This window comes from Netta rufina (assembly GCF_964035555.1).
Source record: "Netta rufina genome assembly, chromosome: 2".
Classification (NCBI taxonomy): domain Eukaryota; kingdom Metazoa; phylum Chordata; class Aves; order Anseriformes; family Anatidae; genus Netta; species Netta rufina.
The window spans coordinates 30,704,332-30,730,690 of record NC_140124.1 but is presented as its reverse complement, the minus strand read 5'-3'; the positions used below and the strand labels follow the sequence as shown (position 1 = coordinate 30,730,690).

The 26,359-nt window shown below is 36.0% G+C and overlaps 2 protein-coding genes across 2 annotated transcripts in view; both read left to right on the top strand.

Annotated features, from left to right (window-relative positions):
• The window catches only part of MEOX2 (mesenchyme homeobox 2), a 54,641-nt gene extending 51,230 nt beyond the window's left edge, over positions 1–3,411 (top strand). The window contains exon 3 of the mRNA XM_084281282.1: positions 2,120–3,411. Coding sequence (XP_084137408.1) covers positions 2,120–2,344 — 225 coding nt within the window. The 3' untranslated portion in view covers positions 2,345–3,411. The remainder of the gene's footprint in view (positions 1–2,119) is intronic.
• Positions 3,412–22,518: 19,107 nt separating this feature from the next.
• Positions 22,519–26,359, top strand: part of AGMO (alkylglycerol monooxygenase) — a gene marked incomplete at both ends in the record, with an annotated part of 197,375 nt that continues 193,534 nt past the window's right edge. The window contains one exon of the mRNA XM_084283049.1: positions 22,519–22,647. Coding sequence (XP_084139175.1) covers positions 22,519–22,647 — 129 coding nt within the window. The remainder of the gene's footprint in view (positions 22,648–26,359) is intronic.

The following is a 26,359-nucleotide window of genomic DNA, read 5'->3' as shown; positions in this document are numbered from 1 at the left end:
TTGACTCTTCAGCTCCAAAGGAAGTTCAGAATTCCTATATCTGAATTCGATCTTCAGAGGAAATAACAAGTGAAGGACTTGTCTCATATTATTAACACTTGGGCATTAAGGGCCTCATCTAGAGTTCATTGAACTCAATGGGAAAACTCCCACTGACATTAATGTACTTTGGATCTGGTCAAAAGTGGATTTCAGTATTTTAAAATGGAGGACATAAGGAATATATATATATATATAAAGAATACCTAAAGTGTTCCCTTCAGTTACATAAAAATAAACTCACAACATTATTAATAGGAAACTTAAATATAATTAATTTCTATCCTTTGAAAATAATCTTTGGCATATCAATTAATAATTTTTTGTTTGTTTGTTTGATATTCTTTAAGTATTTAAGTTTGATATTCTTTAAGTATTCTTTAAGTTGCAAATTATTTGAAGTCAGTAACAACAAAAAAGAATTAAAGCCTTTTTTTGCTTTTTTTTTTAATTTTTCACCAGTTAGGTAGGTGATAAGAGGTACTCCCCTGCCTGTCTCATTGCCTGGAAGCTGGTGCCACTCAGTTCTCCTGATTTTAATGTTGAAGGAGAGAGACTTCTCTGTGCTGCAATTTTGTAAAGTGGTCCACATTATAAATATATATATATAACAGGAAAAAAAATAATAATTTATTAAAATTATAAGCTTCAGTTTCTTAAGTAGCCAAAAAAGAAATAGACGCATATGGATGGTGGCATGCCCAGGTCTCTCTTATTTATAGTGGATATTGCAGTTAAAGTTAAAATGGGTGGAATTCAGGTTATGCATTGAAAGTTTTTGTTTGTTTGTTTGTTTGTTTTTAATGATACATTCCTTGTATGTATCATCATTTTGTTTTTGTTTAAGGACATAAAAACATTCTGAGAATTGCTTAGATCTTTAAAACATCTCTCCAACCCTGTAATTTCTTTTTATTGAATACAAGTTTATAGGCCGTTTTGTCAGAAGAAGAGTGATAGTATTCTGTGGTACCAGGCTGAATTCAAAGTCTATTGATTTTTTGTGTTTGCATTGTGCCTGCAGTTGCATTTACTACCTTTTCTTGCAACAGTGTAGTTTTGGCTTTTACGAGAGAAACTTCATTGTCTTAATAAATAAATAAACAAATTGACATCTTAAATTCCCCCAGAGAGCTGCCAATTCTGTACTAATGTTGCACCCTTTTGAAAACAGTTTCAACAGACATCTCTGATATGTGACCCAAGAGACCCAAAATTCCCAACATCACAGCAGCCAGTACCAAATACCTTCCCCTTTACACTCATTTCACTGTACAAACCAGATGCTTTGGTACTACTGAGATGACTAACGGAAACGATGTGATAGGCATTAAGGCTCTTAACTAACCTGGAATCATTTTGCTCTGTTCCCAAGTGATTGGCTTTAACAGCTTGCATTGGCTTTAACAGGAACATAGACTATAAATAAATATAGTCTATCTATCTATCACCTCTCTTCCTTTCCACATGTGTACATATAAATAGTGAAGTCAACTATCAATTCAATTGTAATAAAGTTTTAATGTAAAATTCAAAGTGATGTTAAAGGTTAAACACTGGGATGTTTCCGGGATGTATAAGACAGATTCAGCAAAACAGCATTTTTGTGGCTCTATTACTCATGTTGTACAATATGTCCTGCTGTGACTGATCCTTGCTGTTTCTTTTAAAACTCTGAAACACATTCTGCTATACACAGCAGAGGATACACCGACACTGCAAGCTTAATTTCTTTTCCAATCTCATCTGAATTTATTCCACATCTCTACCTGCAGAATTAATGCATTCTTCAAGAGCGTGTTAACTCTCCAATGTTTTCTAAAGGGTTCTGAGGTCTTTCTGTGAAGTGCAAAACAGCAGTGATGCATATTGCAGCTGGTCCTGCAGCCTTTTCCATCCACTGTGGTCATTACCCTCACATCCCTAGCACTCACATCACATCCCAAACTTGATCTTTCACTCATCAAGGAGCTCTTGCTGTGTTTTTTACCGAACAGACAGTGTTGTACTATATCTAGGAAGATCATTATCAACCAGTGACCCCATTTCTATTTTCTTGTTTTGTTTTTCTTCCACAAAGGTAAAAGTTTGGTTCCAGAACAGACGGATGAAGTGGAAGCGGGTAAAAGGGGGCCAGCAAGGGGCAGCAGCCCGGGAAAAGGAACTGGTGAATGTGAAAAAGGGCACACTGCTCCCCTCCGAGCTCTCTGGCATTGGGGCAGCTGGTCTCCAGCACACAGGGGACTCACTAGCGAACGACGACAGCCACGACAGCGATCACAGCTCTGAGCATGCACACTTATGATATACAGAGAGTGTCCCAGCTCCGTTCTCAGGAAAGATGCTTTGCTGGCAAGCCTTACACAGGCATCGTTTACGTATGCAAGTGACTCTGGCAGTGATTTTTAGAGTTGTTATGGAAGATTCAGGCTTATTGTGTCTGCTTTTCTTGATTTTTAGATGGTTTACAGTAAGTGCCGTGTCTTAAAGGTGCCTCACATGTGGAGAAGTGGAAGAAGAACTTTGAACATTCCAGATTTGTTTGTCATGTTCATGACAGCGGGCAGGTATTTTTGCTTTAGCTTGCACTGAAAATTACATTGCTCTCAACAGACGTTATATTCTGAAAACCACAGTGCCACAAAATCACTATCTAGTGGATAAGAAATGTATTTTAACTCTGTATATATTTACCTTACAGCATTTTCCTGTCTTCACTAATTTTAGCAATGCATTCATGTTAGCTGATGGCAATAGTCACTCATGACAATAAATGGCTTTTTGTCTCTTTATTTTTGTTTTGTTTCTCCAAAGACATACAACATATGCAGATACTTTTGTTCAAGTAGAGAACAATACAATAGTGTCTGCTAGTACACGTCCTTGTATGACAGACAAAACAAACGTTATGTTGCATTTACTATCAACTGCTGCTAATAGGGTATTATTAAACTTACCTAGCTCCTCAATTCTTCTTATCTTATAACTGCAAAAATGACTTTTAGGATCATAAGAATAGTCCAGTAACCTGCCAGAAAATTTTTAAGTTCCACTCATGCTCAGTGGAACACCCCTAAAAGATTGTTCATTTCTACTTTGTCATCACTGAGTACATTGATAAGTACTGACACTGCAGAAATGTTGTTGCTTCATCTTCAGTTTAAAAAACAAACAAACAGAAAAAAAAAAAAAAAGAAAAAAAAAAAAAACAAAAACAAACAGCAAATAAGCTGAAAGTTATTATCAACTGCTCATGTTGGTAGGAATCAAAATATGAAAGTAACTCAGCATTGTGTCCCACATGTTAAATCAAGACATATTTTCTGTTATAAGCTTTTGTGTACATACAGGCAAACACCAAAACCCAAAATTTAATGCAAACCATTGATTGTACTTTGTAAAGAAAAATGTTTAATAAATAATCCTTTTTAAATAATTCTTGACTCTCTACAATGATTTCATAGGAAACTTAAAACAGTTTTTGCAAAAGTCCTACAGAGTTCTGCCTTTCTTGGGTCTTTTGGAGTTTCATCTGTGGACAACACAAAGTTACATTTCCAAATTTAAGTTTTTAATCTTGTATAAACCTTCCACCGTGATCCATTTGCAAAACTCTTTCATTTAGCAGGAAAAAGGCATCTATGCAGTTAATGACATCTTCAGCCAAAACCAATAAGACTCTGTTCAAATATTTTTCCAGATCTAAAACAAATGTAAAGGGTTAACTTGTTGGATCTTGTTGAAAATGATTAAAAAGGAATAAATATAAGGAAACTTACATACTTACATTATCACACCTTTGTTTAATAAAGTTGTTTGAAATAAAACAAAACAAAACAAAACAAAAACACTAAAAGTAGGAAGTGAATTGGACTGGGTTGTGTGGTAGAAGGAGCAGGTTGAAAGAGCAAGAAAGAAATGTGCATGTCATTGTGAGCATTCACTGAAGATCTGCAATGAGGAGCAATAGGACATCATAAAAGTTAAACATGATCAGGAGCTCTGAGTCTGTTCTCCAAATCCTTTCTACTGTAGGCTTGATCTTTCTTGCACATTAGCTGCTGTCATGATCATTTTAGTTTAAAATATCCAAGCAATGGGTAATTCATTTCTTTAAAGACTTCAGAGCATTTTATTGAATCCAGCAGTTACAGAATTTTGCTTTTGTTTTTCCGTTCTTTTTCAAATGTCTTTCTCATACAAAATTGCTTAGAATGTGAGCAGGATAGAGAAATAAGCCAATTGCTTGTGAATATTTGGTATTTTTAATTTGATGGCTGGATGGGAAAGTTTTTTTGAGTGGTGCTGGTGATTATCAAAGTTGAAAAAAAAAAAAAAAAGTGATCCACACTAAAAGTTTTTATTCTTGACTAGTTTTTCTCACTGCTAAGTGAAACATGGCTAAATTTCAAAATGAAAAAAAAAAATATATATATAATAAAAAGTTGAAAAAAATCATCTTGAATTTTGAAATACTACCCATTTTGACAACAGAGACTTAGTCAAATTCTATGTGACTCATTTAGCTAGTAAAGAGGTAAAAGAATATTATTAGCTTTCATATACTGTAGTTGCCAAAAGTACCTTTTCAGGCTTACAGAATCAATTGCAGTTGTCTTTCATATGCAGTTTAAGACTGAACCTGAAAAGTGTTTGGGCAAGTTTGAGGTGACGTTTCACAGAACAAATGGACGTGCTTTATTTACATCACCTAAAATGTCTTCCTAGCCTAAGGTGTGAGTGGCATCATGATTTGATCAGGATACTCACAATGGGTAGGCAGCCAAGATGTGTGATGAGGGCAAACATGAAATATAATAATCTCATTACCAGGAAGAAGTTTTTCCATTTGAGAAGTATGGATTTTTTTTTTCCCCCCATTTTCTTAGATTAGATGAATATGTTAGGATTTAAAAAACTGAGAGAAGGGAAAGAAATATGCAAATGAATTTAAAGTGTGAGGAGAATTTTTGATTAGATTTTTTTTTAGATAAATCTCAAACAGAACACTAATATTATGTGACTTTATATTTTGGGGTGGAGGGGTGGAGGGAGTGGGGGGAAAAGGAGACTAACAAAACTGATCATCTTCCATGTTCTAAAAGCAGTTAAGACTTTGAATGTGGCTGTAAGGCGCTAACTGGATGTAGATTATTTAAAGACCTCCAGTGGCTTTAAACAACTGTTTTGTGGGCACACCATTGCAAAGTGCAATATGGTGTAGAGATTGCACACTGACAGAGCTTGAAGCTATAAAATCTAAGCACAGTGAGCTTTCTACCATGGTCTTGGAGGAATTTACTTACAAGCACAGCCTCACAGAAGTCCAGACATGCTTCTTCCAGATTTCAGCTAGCTCATGTTCAAGCCACACAGAGCAGCAATGAACCCTCTGCTCTTTAACACTGGTTTGTGGGTAGCAGGTCTGCTTAGGACTCATCAGTGCAGATGATCGGGCTTGTTCTGAACACTCCAATTACTCAAAAACTAGCTTATGGAAGCCTCTGGGATCAACCAGATGTTGCAACATATGATTTTGTATCAAAATTTTAGCATACTTTTATTGTTGAGAAAAATTATGGATAAAGACAAAACTTGAAGTTTTGTTTTATATTTAATGTTTTTTGTCTGCCTACAGACTAACTGAGGGTTCTTCTACCAATCTAGTCATACAGTATGGCTAAGAGTATACCATTTAACAGATGGACACAGTCAAACACTAAGATTGTGATTTCCCCAAGGTTGTGCAGGCACTTGGTGGCAGAACTAAGTGGTGTGAAACCTAATTTGTTTTATATCTTTTCCTGATAACATAGATATAGATATATATTTATATATTTTTCTGATAATACAGATATATATATATATATTCCTGATAATATACATGTTTCTGATAGTACAGAGTGGCTAATCACATTTGTGTCTTATCCTTCATGAACTTCGTTATTTTGTCTACCGGAGCCCACTGCTCTTTGATGTTTTATTGTCAGCATATCACCAAGCCAGAGATAGACTATATACAAACACAGAAAATCAGACTGCAAAAAGAGAGTAATGTTTAACAGTTTAATTTTCAACATGTTAAATGATTGGAATTCTTTTTTTTTTTTTTTTCTCCCGCCTTGGAGATACAAGTCTATACAGTATTTGTAGGGTTTCCTTCTCTTCCTTTATGTCTGTTGACTTTTCATTTTGTCTTATTGTTTACTATGGCTTCATTGTTCTCAGGTTTATTTTGGCAATAGCTCTTCAAGAGGTGTGGTTAAAATAACACCATTGTGAGCTAGTATGATTTATTTAATCACATAATGGAAGTAGTTTGGGATTTCCGTTAAATACTTAATTAAATTTTAATTAAATACTTTTTCATTAAATACTTTTCCTAAACCTTTATTTATTTATTTATTTATTTATTTATTTATTTATTTATTTATTTTCATCAGATCCAAAATAGTCAAAAGCTTAAAGAGTGAATCTATACTTATGTCCTTCCACCACAGACCACATTTCAAGGTAGTTTATTTATCTGGCTTTCTTAAATGAAGACTCTGACTGTTGCAATAATATTATTTATACAAATAAAGAAAGAAACAAGGTTAGGACATGCACTCTTAATAGCTATGAGGAAACACAGTTATATAAGGTAGGGACAAAAAGTCATCTTAAGCCTTCGCTTAGAATTTTCTGGCTTTAGTCAGTTTATGTCTCTTGTATTCAAGTCTATGTCACTTGTATTTAATAGCTTACATGCAGTATTTAGGATCAGCTGCAAGACTCGAGAAATTTGAAAAAGTAATATTTAATCAATGGTGTACTGTAATTTAATATTATTATGCAACATTTTTGGATTGAAAGGAAGAATTCTGTACACAAACTGATGTTTATATTGACTCAAAAAAGATAATGTACCTGATAGCCTGTAATAAGTGGTGGCATAGGGCTGATGAACATGATTGCCTCAGATTAATAAGAATTTACTAGAGCTCATTTGCTTTTATGTATTTCTATCAATTTTTATTTAAAACCCATAGATTTTTATGTACGTTACAGCTGAAAGCTTCGGTATAGGAGTCAATTTCAATGTAATTTAAGGCCTCTGGCAGTTAGTCAGGGCCTCCATACGGTATAATCTGACATATTATCACAGACACATTATATGCATTATCGCAGTCATCTGTACAAACTCCAAATGTATTAGAAGTTTCTGAATTCACAGTTATTCGTTATTTCTGCCCAAACTTTGCATGCAAGACATGTCCAATGCATGTTAGACATTGTCCTTTTCCTGGCATCTGAACTGTCACTAGTCCTATCTGTGGAAATATAATGAAACATTGCTTCCATTCAGTTGGAAAAAAATCATCTGGGCATTAAACTTGGTTAGTATCAACAACTATAGAAGACCCTGCGAAGTGTTGGAAATGAAGAACTCATTAAATAATAGTCACAGTTGGAATTAATAATAGTTCCTTTAGTTTTCAGTGCTTTTCTGTAGACAGACTCTCCAAAGAGAGTGTCTCCAAGGAGTCTGTCTACAGAAGAAGGGTAAATTTCAAAATATTTTTACTGGGAAAATTATAAGAGACTTAAATGATTTGTACTGGTCACCTTATGTCTCAACAAGCCTTTTGGGATTAGTTTCAGTGCCCTACAAATTGTGCTCTGAGAACTTCATAATTCTTCTCTCTCTGTCTGTCTCTGTCTCTCTCTTTTTTTGCCTGGCTTATTTGGTCCTTGACGGATTTCTGTGATGACTCCTGAGACCATGAATCCTTTTGTTGACAGACAATTCACACAAAAGAGCAAATACGCAGTTCTTCAAACCACACATGAAAAATATAGTTGAAATAAGATAGAAAAACATGATCCAGGACAATAATAATAATAATAAAGACAGAATTAGTTCTGTTCAGAAGACTTGTTGCCTGGAGTAAAGCACACCCCTGTTCTTTCTATAAATGGTTTTGTATGTTTGGCTTTTTTGTGCAGAAATATCATTACTATACACATTTTTTACCTACTAAGTTTAAATCTATTAAGGTTATGTACTTGAATTTAAATATTAAGTTGTGATGTCTAACAAAATGTAATTTTTAGTCTACACTCAAGAGAGAGACAAAATGTGACCATAAATACTTTCTGCTGTTTGTATTGTGTTTATAGATTTTGCAAATTTAACATCCATTATGAGGAACCTTGGAAAAAGTTATTTTACATTCATGAGCAACAAATTTCAGATACACCCATCCATCAAGTAAACTTCACAACAACTGATTTCATTAGGAATTTTCTTGTCTTATAATCACATGAAAATATTATATCTTTCATGTTGTAAGAGTGTGCGTGTTTGACCTATCTCAACTGCAAAACCATATGGAGCAACAAACATTGCCAATATCAATGAAAGCGGTTTAGTATTTAGAGACATATTCTTATCTGTAGTATCACTATATTGAATATAGAGACATTGTATATGCTACTTATTTTTGCTTATGGACTGAAGCTTTTTTAGAAATATGCTTATTCTGAATGCTTACTGCATTATTTGGCAAGAAAGTCACATGCACAGCTGAAAAAATACTGAAATGGGCATTTTCTCAAATTAAAAAATTGTCTTGAAAAGTGACCTTAGAAAATTTTTATGCAACCATCACAGAAATGCATTTAAGAGAGTAAAAACTAACAGGAGAGAAAAAAAAATGTAATTAAGACCTATTGTAAATAATTTTGAATATGTATTTCTATGATTCTCATGCATATACCTATTTGGAATTGCAGAGAAATTCACAGGTTTTAAATTTATAACTGATAATAAATGCAGCATAGATTTGTTACTTTTCTAAGACTAGTATAAGGTATTTGATTCTGAAGACTGAATATTATGAAGAGTTCTCGGGATTCTTTTTATATAGAATATTTTTGCAAGAAAGAAGTAAAAACTCTTCCAACAAAGCAAAGGACCTCATCTAAAGCCTATAGATGGCAATGGAAAGATTACGATGGATTTCACAGGAATTTGGATTTAACCCAAAGTATACACAAAAGTTCATACAAATCAGTGGGCAGTCCAGGATTAAGACATTAGCCAATAATTTCCAAAGTGACTGTTGACTTTGTGCCTCCGTTATGACACACAGTATCCGGATTTCAATGAAGTTTTGAGTACACATTGGAAATTAGGACCACTTTATGGAAATGTGAGTTGAGGACCCCATATTACTAGCCAGTTAAGAAAATTTTGTTCTTGATTCTGACAAGAGTCATATAATGCTGGATTTCTATAGCTGGCAAGTCACCACATTATGTTATTAAATCATCGGTTTCATAACCAATATAGAAGAAACTTGCTATGCTGCTTTCCTTCTGCTATAATTTGTAGCATTAGTAGATAAGAAAAATAAAGCACATTATACGGAGGTAGGTTTGAACAGATGTTCTTGAATGTTGGAGGGGGGTGTGTGTGTAGGGGTGTTGAGGAAGGTAAAACTTTCCTTTCACTCAGATGTCTGTCTTGAATTTCTCACAGTTTTTGCAGACAGTTTGGCTTACTTCCAACATACATCGTTGCCTGTCTGGTATGAAAAATGCCATCTGTGCTGTATGGAAGTTCTTTCTTTAAAAGTGGCCTGCTAATTATTCTTCAGGCAGGTGTTACTAAAGTGAAGTCAGGTGTCAAGCATAGTATAACCTTTGAATTGCCTAAAATTGCCCAGTTGTCATGCTCTGTTCTTTCCCAAAAGAATAGAATATTGCAGAGAATTGAAATGTTGGTTGATACAGGACTGAGATGACTCATGCAGCAGTATATATTGTGGTGACACTCAAAAACTTAAAGGATGTGGGTTGAATGAAGCATATAAATTTTCCAAAACAAATATTCTTCTGATTCTTATAAGTTTATTTTCTGTTCCTTAACAGTTCCTATACTGCAGTCTTGAAAAATATTAAAAAGCCTGATACTCTCAGAAATTTCAGACAGGGTAAATGGTGGTAGAAAGTTTCCTTCTGTTTTTTAATAGACTGAGAGAACTGTTTTTTGAAAATACAGGGGAAGATGACTGTACTATGTGAATGACACCCGCAAATTCTCACCTATATTCACTCTCCCAAATACTCACACTTTAAAGATTTTTGAAGACTAATAGGATGGTTAATGGGCCAGAATCAACACATGGGGGCTGCAGGCAGTCATTCAACTGATCCACAAGTCCCAGCTCCCAGGATAAGTACCGCTGCTGCCTCTCATTTACAATAGTTAGTCTGCTCCCCTGACTTCCTTACATGACATCAGCCCTCCCAACAGAAGATGAAAACTTACCACACTGAACCAGATGTTATAACACTTCTCTCTCTCCAGCAGATGAGTGTTGTTAGGAGGTAAGGGATTACGAGTATAAATGCAAGGCTTCCTCTTTTTCTATGAAGTTTTCAGAAGGTCTTTTGAATAAATGGTATTTTTACTCTTTCTAATCTGAGTGTTCAGAATGAATGACGGTGTTAGCAGTTTAAAAAATGAAGATGAGGAAAACACAAGTATATGTACTCTTTTTGACAGTAAGGCTTTGAATTGTTTGCTCTAACAGTGATGAAAGTAATCCCAATCCCACTTTTTCCCCAATTTTATGCAGAACTTTTGATAAAGTATTTAGAATAAATCAATATTACATTGAGATAAAGAGCAGTCCCATAAGTAACTGCATATCTAGTGCTGTAGTATTTTTGATCAACCCTCAGACATCTGGAGGATTTTGAACTACCAGTCTTCTACTACGAAGAACAGTTTTACTTTCATAAGGACTTCCTCTTGTGTTTTCAATATCATGCATAGCCTCTGACTGACTTAGCATATTGTGATAATGAGATGTACACAAAGCACTGGCATGCAGCATTATTGAGATGATTTCCTTTTTGGCTCAGCCAGATTCCTGTTAAAAGTTATACAGACTCTTAAGAGACTAACAAAAGAAGAATTAAAGATCCAGCAATAGCACGAAGATAAGACTGATGAAGCTGGAGTTAGGATCTCCTGAAACTAAAAGCAGATTTCGTACAAATACATTTATTGAAATATACCAATGACATTTCATTAAACAACAAACCAAAGGAGGAAAATAACTAACTAACTAACTAAATAAATGAATAGATCTCTACTTGGCCCATGTTGCATACCATCAGAATCCCAGAATTTACACATTAGAATAAATTCTTCACCAAATTTGTAGAACAGAGGCTTAACTAAACACATTTTGGTTAGGGAAAAAAATAAATAAAGGGAAAACAAAGCTGAAAACTACACTGAAATTTCTCCTCCATTTTAACATGTTAATGGCTAAAATCCATTCAATACCTGTCCACATAATGGATTAAATGAGGATGAAGCCATGAGTTTATTATGAGTTTATGGTTGAGTCCATCCTACACTGGTCTTTTGAATGACTTTGTGAAAACAGCATTCAATATACTATTGAGATTATTATCTCAACATACTATGCAGATATTGAGATATACTGAGATTTCTTTCCATTCTATCTGGAGACTGTTGTCTCCTAACAAAGACATACAAGCACCTTCCAAGCACCACCAGTATAACAAAAATTTTGCACATTGAACAGTCCTTTGGGAATGTTTTGATGAGTCTGACAGAGTTCTGAGGGCCAAGGTGGAAGTAGTTTTTTCACAAATTTTGATGTGTAAAGGTTATGGTATCATCTAGACATTTAATTCAGCTTCTTAATCATGCTGAAAATTATAAGCAGCTTTACACAAACCATAAAAACCCATTGTCTCTACTTTTTCCCTATCACTGCTGTGCTGCTCTCTCTGAGGTGAAAATTTACAGCTGTTTAACAATTCAGAGAATGACAACAGAAGAAGAGAAGAAGTGGACATGAATAATGATGAATCTAGGCACAACTATAATTTTCTTACCGCTTTTATTACTGCAATTACACAAACAGAATTTTAATCAGGATACTGGATTTCACTCCAGTTTTTTAGTTTCTCCTATATTGAAAGAAATCTATGTTGTAGACCTCTTTTTAAAGGTCAAAATATTTGGGAAAGCCAAATATGATTGCATTAATTACTTGTATGAAATACTTGTGTAATTTTTGTTAACAATAAATATTATGTGATATATTTTAAACATTATTTTTCATATATCAACAGAGCAATGGCAAACTAACCAGAGTATCATCAATAAAATCATGCTTGTGTATTATAACTATCTTGAATTAAAAGAAAGGATGACAATGAAAAAAAAAAATCACCTCAGTTGCCACCTTGATCTTCTCCAGTTCATGTACAAGTCCTAATCTGGCATAAAACATGATATTTCATTTTACAAGTGAGGTTGCGATGCTCAAGACAATATGGCATTCTTGTTTTTAAGGAAATTACAGATTATTTTGTGTGTGTGTTTGTGAGTTACAAAGATCACGTGAAGGCTTAGTGATATATCTGAGATAAATCGAATTGTTCTTCTGAATTTAATGAATCGGATTTACCAAAACTCTTCATAGCTCATATCTATTTCAACTATGACATACATAAGCAAAATTGAAATGTATGAACCAATATTAAGAGTGTTTTAAATTAGGATGCCACTTTCACATTTTGTTTCTTATTTAAATGAAGAAATTGATAAAATTTGGTGTTGCTTTCACTCTGTTGCAGTAGCTTTGGTATCTCACATAGGTGTGATTCAGAAAAACAAAACTAGGTCAATTACTTACATGAGCAATGGAACAATTCAGAGAATTGTTGCCCAAAATAGCCAAGGAAAATAATGTAGTGAGTGCTCCCCTCTTCATCTGGGAAAACAAAATGTTAGCTTCTCTAATGCCAGTTGGCATAAGGTCCAAGACATTTTTAGTAGGATAATGTCAGCACCACAAGATGTCTGTGGAGGGAATTAATGTAGGAATGTGCTTCACTGGAGCAGAACTATTGGATATGACAGATATCAACATTTTACACCCTATTTGCACACCTACTAGTTCAGAACTACAGACCAAATATCTCAGTCCAGATTCTAATTTCAGTTACAGTAATGTAGCACTGAAGTAAATACAGATCTGTATGCAATCACTACACCTAGTTTCTAGCAGAGGAAAAAAAAAAAAAAAAAGAAAGAATCCGAATCCTCTAAGAAGCATTTCATTAACAATTTTCCAATTTTCCTTCCTCACTACTTTATGGTAAGAGTCTGTGTTTGCTCAGTTTGAAAGGTAAAAAAGCTTAAAAAATACTGAGATCTGAACTGAGACACAGAGCAACACATTGCATATTCCTTCAGCTTTGTGACAACACCTGGACTCCAAAGATGTACAATATTCTGTGAAATAGAGATTCTGGTTTTAATATTAACATTCTTCTCTAAATTCTGAAAAGCTGGTAGAGGAAAGTTGGTGTTTATTCTTGGTTTACCCACTTCCCATCCCATCTCTTCCTGTCACTGTTTTCCAAATCCAAAGTTTTGCCTCTCTCTGGTCCATAACAAAAGGCTAGTCACAGAAATGGCTCAAACAAGTCAACAGCAGTTTTACTGATTGAGAACCATGGTCTAAAAACTTAACTAATTTACAACTCAATACAGAGAGCTGTGAAGTCAGTGCATTTTTTTTTTAAATTGATAAATACAAAATGATGCATTTTATAATTTATATTCCTGTATTCAGATGATCTATGCAGATTGTGCTAGATTTTGTAATCTTTTAAGAATGAGCATGCATTCCCCAGGTAGCTCATCAGTCTCTTAAAAACTAGAGATGATTCATGTCAAAATTATTGTGTTGATTCATTGCAAACCTATTCTAAGTAGACAGAACTGACCCAGATAGTTGCATCTGGAGTCTTGCAAATCTTTTTTTAATTTTCCACTATTTTGTCTCCCAGAATCTTGAAAAATTGCCACAAAACCCCCACAAGACACTCATTACCCCCCCAGACACTACACATACAAATCTTACTATTTTGATTGTTTTTTGGCTCAGATGTTAAACCAGTAAGAGATTCTGAACAGGTAAACAGCACAGAAAAGGAAAATTTACAGACATCTTGATCACAGCTGCTGTGTAAGTTACTTTGTAACACTGGAAGGATTCCCCACAACTAAATATCAGGGAATACATTCCATACTTATGACATACAAATTTGAAGCCTATTTCATTCCCTGAACATAAAAAGAGATTAGAAACATTCATGAATATATGGCGACCTAAATTTTGGAACTAGTATGAAGGAGAAAAAAATAGGTATTTCATAAGTGAATATTGTAGTGAATAGTCTTTTTTCCCCCTAAAGTGTATGAATAAATTAAATTTTTATTTATATTTACATTTGTATTCATTATATTAAAAGAGGACAAAAAAAGAAAAAAAAAAAAAAAAGCTTCTTTCCTATGGTAAAATGTGTCATATATTATTTGTAACTTGATTGATCATGCTCCAATATTTTATCAAATGACTTTTAGAGTTATTGTTGCATTTCATAACATATTAGAAATTCTAGGGCATGAAATGAGCTTCAAGCTTGCAAAATGAAAAACATTAAGAGATTAAAAACTTTAACAGACAGTACCAGTGCTTATCCATTACAGTAGTATTTAATTAACCTTATCATATGCTATTTTGTCTGGAGAATTTTATCTAAATTTCTGCTTTAAATACCCAATTGTCTAGAGAAGTGGGGATTCTATAGAGTTCTGCTTGGTTGGTCTATTTATTTATTTATTTTGGTGGCACTATTTTCCCTCTGCATTTTTTGCAGGTATTTTTTTTTATTATTATTATTATTTATTGTCTCAATTTTAATACTTCTTCAGTCCAAATTTCAGTTTTTACTGTTAGATTGGTTATGAAGAGCACATTGGAAATGTTCCAGGTATTACACAACTAGTACTGCACAGCATTGCAATGACCTAGCATTGTAGGGCTAGGTCCCCGGTGCATGGCAGATAAATTACCGGCAGTGCATTGGAGCAGATGAACAATGTTCACGTTTGGTTGGGCTGTGGGGAATATTTGGTGCTTCTTTCTGGGGGTGGCCTCGTCCTCAGAGGTGATCTTTGGCAGATGCACCTCGGCACTTGGTAAAGGAGCAGTGGGAGGAACAGTATGACTGTGTAGCATCAAAGATGACAAGAGGTGATGGACAGGGACCCTGGAGCATTTTCAGAAACAGCTGTGTTCTCTATGTAAAGAAGGAGTGTGAGTGAGTGGCTGGATGGGTGGTGGATTCCATGGATGGAGTCTGGAAGTTTGTGTTTTTGGGCAATAGGAAAAAGGCCACCAGATCTAAATTTATTGTATTTATGCAGTTTCTCAAAGTCAAGGCAAGGGAAAAACCTCTGCCATGGGAGAACATGAAGGAAGGTGAGCCAGAGCTGAGCATAGTGTGGTAGGAGACAGTGGCTGCACATTCCCTTCTGTGGGGGGCACCAGGGTGCCCATCTCCCACCAGGCTTGCTGTCGCTGGAAGCTTCTTGCAAGAGGCAACTTTACTAGAAAAAAATAAAAAGGGATTTCCATCTTTCTAAAGGTATTCTACTCCATTTCATAGCTAAGCACTTTATTATTTACTTTGTTGAAGCTTTTTAATTGCACTCAGCATTTATAACTCACTGTAGCTTATTTAAATAATTCATACACAGAAAAGAATCTCTCCCTCCAGAACCAGATATTTTTAGGGTAGAAATGAACAGAAACTATGTGATCATCCTCAGGAAAAGAAATTATACCATTTCTTACAATAAAGAAAAAAATGTTAAGGCCAAACGGTACTTGAACATCTCAAACTTCAGAATTTTACCCAGTGATTTTCTTATTAAGTACATCTTCTGTTGGTACTATAACGTATATAATGTGAAAAGTTGTCCAGTGTCATTTAAGATAATAATCCTTCTGCTGAAGTTTGAAGATTATATGTGCATAATCTTTGTAATTCTCTAGGACTGTTCCTTATGCTAAAAACATCAGTGTTTTGGCTAGTCTTTTTTGAATGGTGGCATTTTGCATGCTTTCACTTGAGAATGACCAAAATGATTTCTGCCCGCACACAAGCAGCAAAGTGTTAGTGTGTGCTATAATTCATGTGTTGAGATGTTTCATAATTTCAGATCCACCTGGTGTGGATACTCATATGCTTCTAATTTAAAAACATGAAAGAGACTATTCTGGTTATAAAAAATAATCATATCATCATTTATAATCACTGGTCACATAATGTAAAGACCTACTAAATAAGTTGCAACATATCTGATCAAATGATCTTGATGTTCAAGATATCTACCCAGAATCTGAGTTTGTGTTCTATATAAGCTGATGTACTGTGTAGCAACTTGAATCTTGGTGTTCCTAATAAACTAAACTAGAATAAGATTTTCAGTAATAAAAGTGCAAGAAGTTGCATAGCAAAGCATGCCAAATAAAATTTGGAAACACCCACAACAGGTGGGCAGGCTGTTCTAAAGTTACTTGATAGGCGCCTTGAAGATGGAATTTATTTTTCCAGTAACTCCCATCCCATCCTCTCTCCCACCAAAAAAAAAACAAAACACATTTCTCCTCAGAGGGAACAAAAGGTTAAAGTATTTCAAGACAAGAAAATGCCAGGGGAGAATAAAAAAACAAACAAACAAACAAAAAAAAACTTTAAAATAAACTCCTGCCTTGTTTTTCAGACTGAGTACCCTGATGACTGCTTTCTGACTCACTAGGCAGCTGTGTCTGCATCAGAACTGGGCATAGGCAAGTCAGATGATGTGGGACTTAAAAGCAGTATTATGACTTAAAGCAACTTGTTGGAGCTACTTTAGTTTGCACAGAGATAAGCAGTCAAAGAAGTCAGTTTTGGGGAATGCCAATTACTGACCTAATTAAGAGTTCACCAGTTATGCAGATTGGTAGCTGATGGATGGGGCAGCCTAGGAGCACACCCATGGACAGATGTGCAGCCCAACAGCTCAGAAATTAAGGCTTGTGGACAGGATGAACAATCATTTAGTCAGGCCACATGCCTGTTTATTGAAATACCTTTCTAGAGAATTTAGACATGAGACACCAAGATCAGCTTGATTCTCGGAAGTTCCCAAGCTTTCCTAATCAGCCTTGACTGCCGTGTTTTCCTGATCATCCTTTCCATGTGAATGTCTCTTGACTTCAGTCCAGAACAACTTAGGCCATTTTTAGCTTTTTGTTTTGCTGGGCTCACTTTTCTGCTGATGGAGCTTGTTAAAATGACTTGGTTCAATTCTAGTGACCACCCCAGCTTACACAAGGAAAGTAGTGAGGATGCACAGTGTGCAGCTGGAAGTGGGGGAGGGCTGAAACCACTGCTTAGGCTCTCTTGGGAACTTCTTGCCATTACAGCACTGTTCAAGAAGGCTAACATGCAAACATATTAGAGGGTTTTCTGCTTGTGGTTGGCTCCCAAAAATCAGTCAGAATTTCAGGCTGAACCTCCCTCCCCATCTTCCTTGCAGTCAGCATGGCAACCACACCAGAGTTTTCTCTCTATATATTTTATTTTATTTTATTTTATTTTATTTTATTTTATTTTATTTTATTTTATTTTATTTATTTTATTTTATTTTATTTTATTTTATCTTATTTTATCTTATTTTATCTTATTTTATCTTATTTTATTTTATTTTATTTTATTTTATTTTATTTTATTTTATTTTATTTTATTTTTAGAGTAGAAACTAAAACAAACCAACTTTTAAAATACTTCTGTATTTCTGAAAAACTGAAAACTGAGTTTTTTCTTTGGTGATTGAAGACTAATAGAAATTCAGAGCACAAATGCCAAATCTCCTGCTGCTCACTTTGTCCTAATAGGGTGGGCCACTACCTTCAGATCCTGTATTTCTCATCTTTCAGCCTCAGCTCTCTTTCTGTGTTGCAACAAATTCTGAAAAACTCTGGTCTGCAGGAGAGCCTTCCTCCTGCAATCACATCTTTCTCTCCTTCCCTACGGATGCTCCATACCCTAGTCACATGCGGAGCTAGAATATGGGGTATACCAGGGAATATTCTTCTTTCCTATCCAGCCAAAACCCATCCATAAACCACAGCATATAACATATATAGCAAATAAGTAAATAACAGAAAAAGCTTCCATCCTGCTAGAGACTGGCTTTCCAGAAAAAAAAAAAAAAAAAAAAAAGGCAGTTACTGAAGTGGTGATATAAAGGAGGTGTCAACTGTTTGGATGTAGTTGCATGCTGACATATGATAGCCTGCTGAAGCCATATTTTTGGCAAATGCACAGGAGGCAGTGACTCCATGAGCTGTTCATCTGATCTAACAATTTGCTGCTGCTGAAATGAAGAAGTCCTGTTTCCACCTCATCCTCCCATTTCTGGTTTGTAACTGTGTGGTCCTGTCCTTTGTCTTCTGGGCTTTCATGCCAATTTCTGCATTCCCTGGACTCTCTCATGAGCCATTTATCTCACTAGAGCAGTAGTAAAGTATAACAAGTGTATATATATATATATATATATATATATATATATATATATTTTTTTTTTTTTTTTTCTGGCTTCATTTCTTGCAATGTGAGTTTGTGAGGTAAATCAACTCAGGTGAAATCCTGTCATTCTTGGTGCCAGGCAAAGGTAAGGAGTTGAGGAGTCCTGTTAGAAGCAGGGAGGGAAAAGGTAGTGCTGTCCATTTTCTAACAGAAAGTCAGCAGTTGGCAGTGGGGAACCACAGTCTAAGGTGCAAATTATTTCAATTATTATTATACTAGGGAACAGAGAAAGGAAAATAAGAAATTTTAAGAATGATAACAAAAATATTTTTTTATTCCAGAAGAGAAAATATTTTTTTATTCCAGATGAGATTTTTTTTTTCTCCAGAAGAGAAAGATAAAAGATATCAGGCACAACACTGTTTAAAATAAAATAAAAATTAGTAATAATAAAAAATCCTCAAGAACAGATGTTAATAACAAAGAAACACACAGGATGCAGTTGTAAGAATAGTATCACAGGTGATCTGCCAGGTCTATTACTTTCTCTGGCAACCTTTGAATAAATTGATTTTGCTAACAAATCACTGTGAATTGAGCAAATAATTATTATGCTCTTTGGTTAGCAGTCCTGTATAGAAGAAATCGAAACAACCTTGAAGTTTGTAGTGAGTAGTTAATTGTATGTTTTGGTGTTGATTAATATAGCACATCTCTGTCTGCAGGCTTTTGGAGTCAGTTATGCCGCTATTAAGACCTGCATATTAATATATATAGTTTATTTAATGTGAAGAAACAAAAACTGGAATAATTGTTTAAAAAAAAACACTATCAAAACAGGTGTTATACAATATAAGGTTCATCACCAGCAAACATATTTGAAATATTTCATAATACCAGTTTTATAATAATTATGCTATTGCATCTTGGCATCCATTGCCAAGCTTGAATAAAGGTTCTGAATACTTAGATACATGAAAACAAACAAACAAACAAACAAACAAACAAAAACCCTATTTAATCTACACAATATACTTACATAAAATGTTTCTATATTCAAAGTTATCACTACATAAATAGAGGTCTCTAAGCCCAGCTCAGTTCTGGATGTGATTCAGGTTGCTGTGAATGATTGCCAAGGCAGACTATATCGCCCATCCCAATTTCAACCTGCCCTAATTCCCTTTATGAGTTTATTATTTAGTGCTGGCTTAGTGCTCAGAGAGACCCAAACAGGAAGTGTCTGGGCGTTCTCTGTTCATGAAGTGGGTGGGATGGAGTTCTTTAGAGAAAACAAAATACGATCCACCTACAGATCATGTTAGGCCAGCTCCCCAATTTCCTCTAAGTAGAACAGAGGCTTTTGTTGCCTTAGTTTCTGGAATGATCTACTAGTCAACAGCAGAATCCTAGTCTCCAGAGAGAACATCATTTCTGCATTTCTGGTGGCAGCACAAGATGGGAAATAAATGCTTTATTTATTTATTTATTTTCTGTTAAATATATTTATATATTTAAATGAAATATTTAAATGAAAAAAATGGTCTTTTGCTAAAAAGAGATTATGCAAGGTCACTGAACAGACGTTGTTTGTTAGAGGGTTAGGACTTCCACTCAGGCAACATTCCTGGATGTTTAATTTTCCATTCCTTTCTTAACGAAAAGAAGAGTGAGTACTGGAAACTGCATGCTAAATTTCAAAGCGTAAATAGAGAACATCAGCTACATTTGTACAGCCAGATTACTGACGTCTGTCTAAAACTCAGGCGTTCCAGATAGAATTTAAAATTTTTCTTCTCCTCACTAGAGGTGTAGCTATTGTAGTGCTATCTATTTTTCCTTGGACACAGAAGCTGGAAAGCACAACCCATCTGCTTCCTCTGTAAAGTATAATCAAATCCAAATAGCTTATTTTAGTTTTGAATATGTGAATTTCAGTGTGGTGATACTTGAGTGACAATTTACACTGAAATGGGGATCCAAAATAATTTTTAAGAAAGTGTTGAGTCCCAGAAAACTGTTGGATTATCTTTTTTTCCTGGAAGGGTATAATATGAAATAGCAGTTCCATCTTACTTGAAATGTCTCACCTTTTGTAGCCGTGGACTCCCTGCCCTAGCAATTGTTCTTCACATCCCAGATAGTGATAACTGTTTTTTGTTTGTTTGCTTGTTTGTTTTGTTTTGCTTTGTTTCATTTTTGTTTGTTTGTTTGTTTGTTTGGGGGGGGGGGAGAGAGAGAGGGAGGAGGGGAGAGGAGGAAGTAACCGATTTTGGTCACTTTAGCTCTGTGGGCTGACAGGGGACCAAGACGAACATGAGCACCAGAGCAAAGAGTGGCTCAACATGCTGCTGGGATGGTGCAAATGAGCATCTTGGTTCTGGGGAGGCCAAGCAGCCTGACTATGAGATTAATGTTGTAAAATTACCTAGGCTAACCTAAATGAAAGGAGTGAAGAGTTTTAGAACCCTGAAAATCTAAATAGAATGCTGTAGATCTGTGTGATGGTGGGTGAATTTAAAATTTTCATGTCAACGTACTGAGGTTTTAGATGTTAATAGCTAGAGTTCTACAAGAACCACAAATCACCATTAATCAACATTGGAGTTGAGACCACTAAGCTGTACTTTAAAAAATTTTAATAAGTTTGTTAATCAATTTTACCTGTATTACAGTACTAGCATAAACAATACACATTAAGAGAATGCCAAAATACAGTTTATATTTCATTTTCAAATACTCATGCTCTGTTCAGCTTAACATAAAATATTTCCAGTAAATTTATTTGTGTACTATTGTATTATGTTCTTCAAACTGCAGAATATTGTTTAAAACTAAACCTCAACTGTTCAAATTGCAACATGATTACAAACAGCAAATGTGCTTTACTTTAATTATTTTAATGCCAATTTCTACATATGTTTCTTCTCCTAAACAAAAATTTCAGCTCACATTACCTGTCATAGTTCCTTTCCAAAAATAAGGGTTGTTTCAAGGTAGACAGTTTTTCTTAGTTTAATAACTAGAAGGATTTTAAATGTGGCAAAATCTTTTACAACAGGATTTACAGTCCATTTCTTCTGCAAAGGTTTTAAGTGGAACTGAACATTTGAGAGGAAGGGGTCATTGGGACATCATGTTATTTTATTTCTGGCTAATCTATTTTATCAGAAAGCTTATTATTTGTCATAATGCCAATAATATCAAGGGTGATTGACAAACATTTGACAGGGAAATGAATTCTCCTGAGTTTTGGATCGATGGACTGAATGTACAAAGCCTCTTCTTATTTCTGTTTCTCTAAGTCATTTTCTACAGGACACTAACACACATTTGTTTTCACTGTTTGTTTATATTTCCCTAGTTTTTACTCCTTTCTAAAAGCAAACCTGATAGAGTCTGCCTTCAGCATAGTTATATTAATCTGAGCTATATAAAATTGAACTACAATAAACACTTCTTAAAGCTAAAAAATAAAAACATTGAACAGAAGGAGTGCTTGGCTGCCCCATGCAGCTGAACAAAGGAGCTGACGAGCACACCTCGCCTTGTTTCTCAAAAATATAAACATATTGATTTAAAATAAATAAATAAAACTGCATTTATGCAGGACTCAAAAACTGAACAATATTTTGTGGTGGAAAAGTTGAAAGGGGTATCTTGAGCTCTGCTGTTCAGGGATTTTGGAGGGTGAGAGGGAAAATGCAGTAGGTCGGTATGTGAAAAGTTGGCCATCCACTGAAACAATGATGAAAACGAACAATATTAGCGATAATTTAAAGATCTGCATAGCAGCACGGTCAAAGGACAAACGAGAGGCTTTTCCCGAAAGCAGGCTGCGAGACCCCCACCGCCAAGGGGAAGCGAAAATAGGGCTAAGGGCCAGAGCAGGCGCGGGCGCGGTGGCTCCGCGCTGCGGGCGCCGCTCCCAGCGCACCTGCGGAGGCCGCGCAGAGCCCAGCGGGCGGCCGGGGCGGGCGCAACGCGGCGCAGAGCAGCGGGGCCATGGGCAGCGCAGCGGGCGGCCCGCGGGCCACCACGCCGGGACAGCAGCTCCGCGCTCTTTTCTACGTGCTGCCACCCGGGGAGAGCTCCTTCCGCACGCTGGAGGAGGTGCCCGACTATGTGGAGAAGGTGAGAGCCCCTTCCTCTCCTCTCTCCCCGCAGCATCCATCCCTCCCCTCTGCTCACCCTGCGTGCAGCCACTGCCTGCCTCTCTTCAAAGGCTTGGGGAAGCGATGACTGCAGGAGAGCACCTCAAATAAGATTAAGTACTTTGTCATTCTGTCTCCCTTCACTCCTGGGCTTGCTGGCAGTGTAGCCAAGTATTCTATTAATGTATTCTAAGTGAAGGCGTGGATGCTTTCTCCTAATACCAGTTTTCAGAGGAGCACCTTACATCTGAAGGTTGGTGCTAACATTGTTCACATTGGCAGAGCTGAGTGATATAATGACAGCAAACTTAACTGAGTAAACCAGAAAGCATGATGCTGTGTTGGGCTATTCAGGCTAGGCTTCTACCTTGCAGATCTTCAAACAAGCAAGCAAGCAAGCTAAAAAAAAATAAAACACTAATAATTATATATATATATACACACACACACATATATTTAGAATCACTATTTAAAATAAATAAAAAAAAATACACAAAGATTGTTTAAGATAATTAGAACAAATATTTGTTTTGGGACAGTGCAGACTCCTAAAGTTTCAAGGCAAGAGTACAGAGGTCAGGCATGAGAACTCCCTTGGCAGCAGCATATCTCTCCCTCCCCTCCTGCCGTACTGGCTTGTCCGCTTTCCAGGAGATACCTTTGCACCCTTCTGTCCTACCTATTGCACATATCTTGGTACATATCTCAAACTGCTGTGCAGTAGCTGCTATTGGGCTGTAATGGGGGTGTCATGGACTGTGCAGATTGGTACAGCAGTGTCAGCAGCTTTCTGGGAATGTCAGTGTTCAGCAACCCATTACTGATGGTGGTTATCAGCAAACACGGCCCTTTTGGATAGGGTAAGCAGACAGCTGCTGCAAATCCAACCTGTGTACACAAAATTTGGTCGATGGACTGGTCTCAGAGGCATTTTGCAACAAAGCTATAGCACAATGGTCAGGCAAGTCTGCCTAGAGCTTGGCAGTTTTGCCTAGTCAACTGATTGCTTCCTCCAGCTCTGTCTAGTGCTTATCCCAATCCCTTTTACTGTTCCCACATTTTCAGCTGAGTATCATTCAATTTCTTGCCAGCGCTGTTCCTTAACATCCCTGAACTTCCTTCTCCCATGCAGACCAGTGCAATATTCAGCTCAGACCTTGGCCTAACCTGTGACTGTTGATACAGGGCAGACAGCTATGAAAGTTTGCAGAAGGATTCCTGATACTTCTTTGCATTATAGAAGTGTCTGCAGGCTTCTGCTCTTGTACAACTCCCTTGTGATAAGTTTGTAAGGGAATATGTACCTAGCAAAAGTTACACTAAAAAAGTTTTTCAGGTATAATTGCTGTCTGATAGGTTAGCCTATTATCTTAGGCTTATAGCTTAGTCTAATTTGTGCACGGTATTCTTTGGTTGTAGTTATATTACTTCATTTTTTTTAGAAGCAGGGCAGTTCCTGGTCTCTGCACTCTGCTCTGTTGGCATAGCTGTATGTTAAGGCCCCAAGTCCTGTTCAAAACATGGTCTGATTGGTTACCAACGACCAGTAAGCAATGTTCTGCAGTGGGGCCCAGGGGGAAATCACCCTTCCAGCTAGACTCCAAAACTCTGGGAAAAGGGGTTCAAATCCTGGACCACAATCATGGAATTCATTTTTATGCGAGCTTTTGTCAGGTAGACTTTGAAAACCTTTATTTTCCCTCAGTTGTAGAAAGAGAAGAGAAAGTACAAGTCATTTTTTTTTTTTCCTCCAGTTTAGAACCCAACTCTTATAATGCATACCAATGCTTACCTTGTCCTTTCACAAGGACTCAAAGTATATAAGAATATACTTTGCTTGCTCTGTTTCTTGGATTCTCTCGATGTTCTGCAGATGGGCAGAGGGAGTCCTTCTCTTTCTTTTTTTTTTTTTTTTTTTTTTTTGTGTGTGTGTGTGTGTGAACATAATTTCACTTCTTGTTACCTTCTGGAATTATCATTTATGTGCAGAAGAGACTTTAGTCTACTTTAGTAGACTGAAGTAGACTTTTAATCTACTGACTGTAGTCACTGTAGTCAGTCCCAGGAAGAGAGTACGCTGTTCCTTCCTCTGAAAGCCCCAAAATGGAAGCACTAAATTTAATAATTACTGTTTTTCTTTTCTGTTTACTCTCTGTTTTTTAGACCCTAAAGATTAAGTTCACATTTACACTCAATCCACACTTCTAGGCTTTGCTTCTAAATAATGAGGCACAGAACTTGCTTATTTAATTCTATGTGAAAGCTGAGAATCTTATGCTATGAGGACCTGGGACTTTAAGAAAACAAACTGTTTCAAGGCTTGTAATAAAATCATGAATTTATGCTGACTTTCAACTTAGTATTATTTTTTGCAACTGTATGAAATAGAAATTGATTTAAAATGGTCCTTTGCATTGTGTAAGAATTGGCTACTTGTAAGGGAAACCCTTTATTCAGCATTCAGAGTAAGACTTCCAAGTTATGGATCAGTTATTCACATAAACCACAAAAACTAGTGCAAATCCCCATTAGGCATTTCTGGTGATGGGTGAAAAGAAAGCAGCTGGTAACAGAGTAAAACATTTGTAGATCAGAGGATATCAAAAGGGGCCAGCTTCCATCTCTGACCAGTGAGGTCAACAGTGACTATTGCTTAATTTTGTGGCACTTTGTTTGCAGGGACAATACTTGAAAACTTTTCCTGGATATGTAGGAGTTACCTATCCTCCTCATGTTCATTAAACATCTTAATTGTCATTTGAACTACTACCCCGCACACTTGTACCCGTCCGCCCCCCCTTACCCCCCCCCCCCCCCCAAAAAAAAAAAAAGAGACTAAAAACCAACTAACCATCCAAAAACCTAATGATTAGGCTACTTGAAACTTGTCTGCCTTACTGACTGCCTCATTTTTTCCTGTATTATTTCTGTTATCCTTCTGCTGTCTTACACTTCATCCCAAGATGCTAAAGGCACAAGGAGTGCCTTTTCCTTCTGTTTTTATGGCATCTAACTCGATAACATCCTGATCTATGATAATAACTATTAGGTATTATGTTCACAGAAATAACATATACAAGTTCTGAGGTAGTTGATTTCTTTGATCTATTTTGGACACAGCATAATGTGGGTGCATGGAAGAGAGGTAGTAATATCTTAGGTACCAAGAGGTATGTCATAACACTTTCCTTTCTCAAACTCTTTGATAGGCAGGAGGTTAAGACTGTCTGAATGTTTCTGTATCCTCCTTGCTGTGACACTCCCTATTTGTGAGTCAAAAAGTGGTGTCAAATATTTGGCTGTCTCACAGCTTCACAGTGGGAAGAAAATATTTAATGAAGTCAATGGGAAAGAAGTTGTATTAGTATAAAGCCAAGTATTTTAACTATTTCAGAAGTTGCTAGGTAAAGTGAATCACCATGCAGTATACAGGAATTGTATATTTCCTGTATGTTATTTTCATTTCTTGAATAAAAGATCCCAATTATTCTGCCCTGAGCCCTTTCAATTTGCAGTGCAGCTTCTGCTATTGCATGACTTTGAAATTTTCTATAGTCTGTGCTAGAGTTGGCTCTTAATTTTCTGGTAAAATCTTTCTTAGTGGTTCTCAATAAGACCATTTTTATCTCTGATGGATGTACAGGCATGGTTATATGGCTTGTTTAGTAATTTAGGAATCTTTTTAAATTATA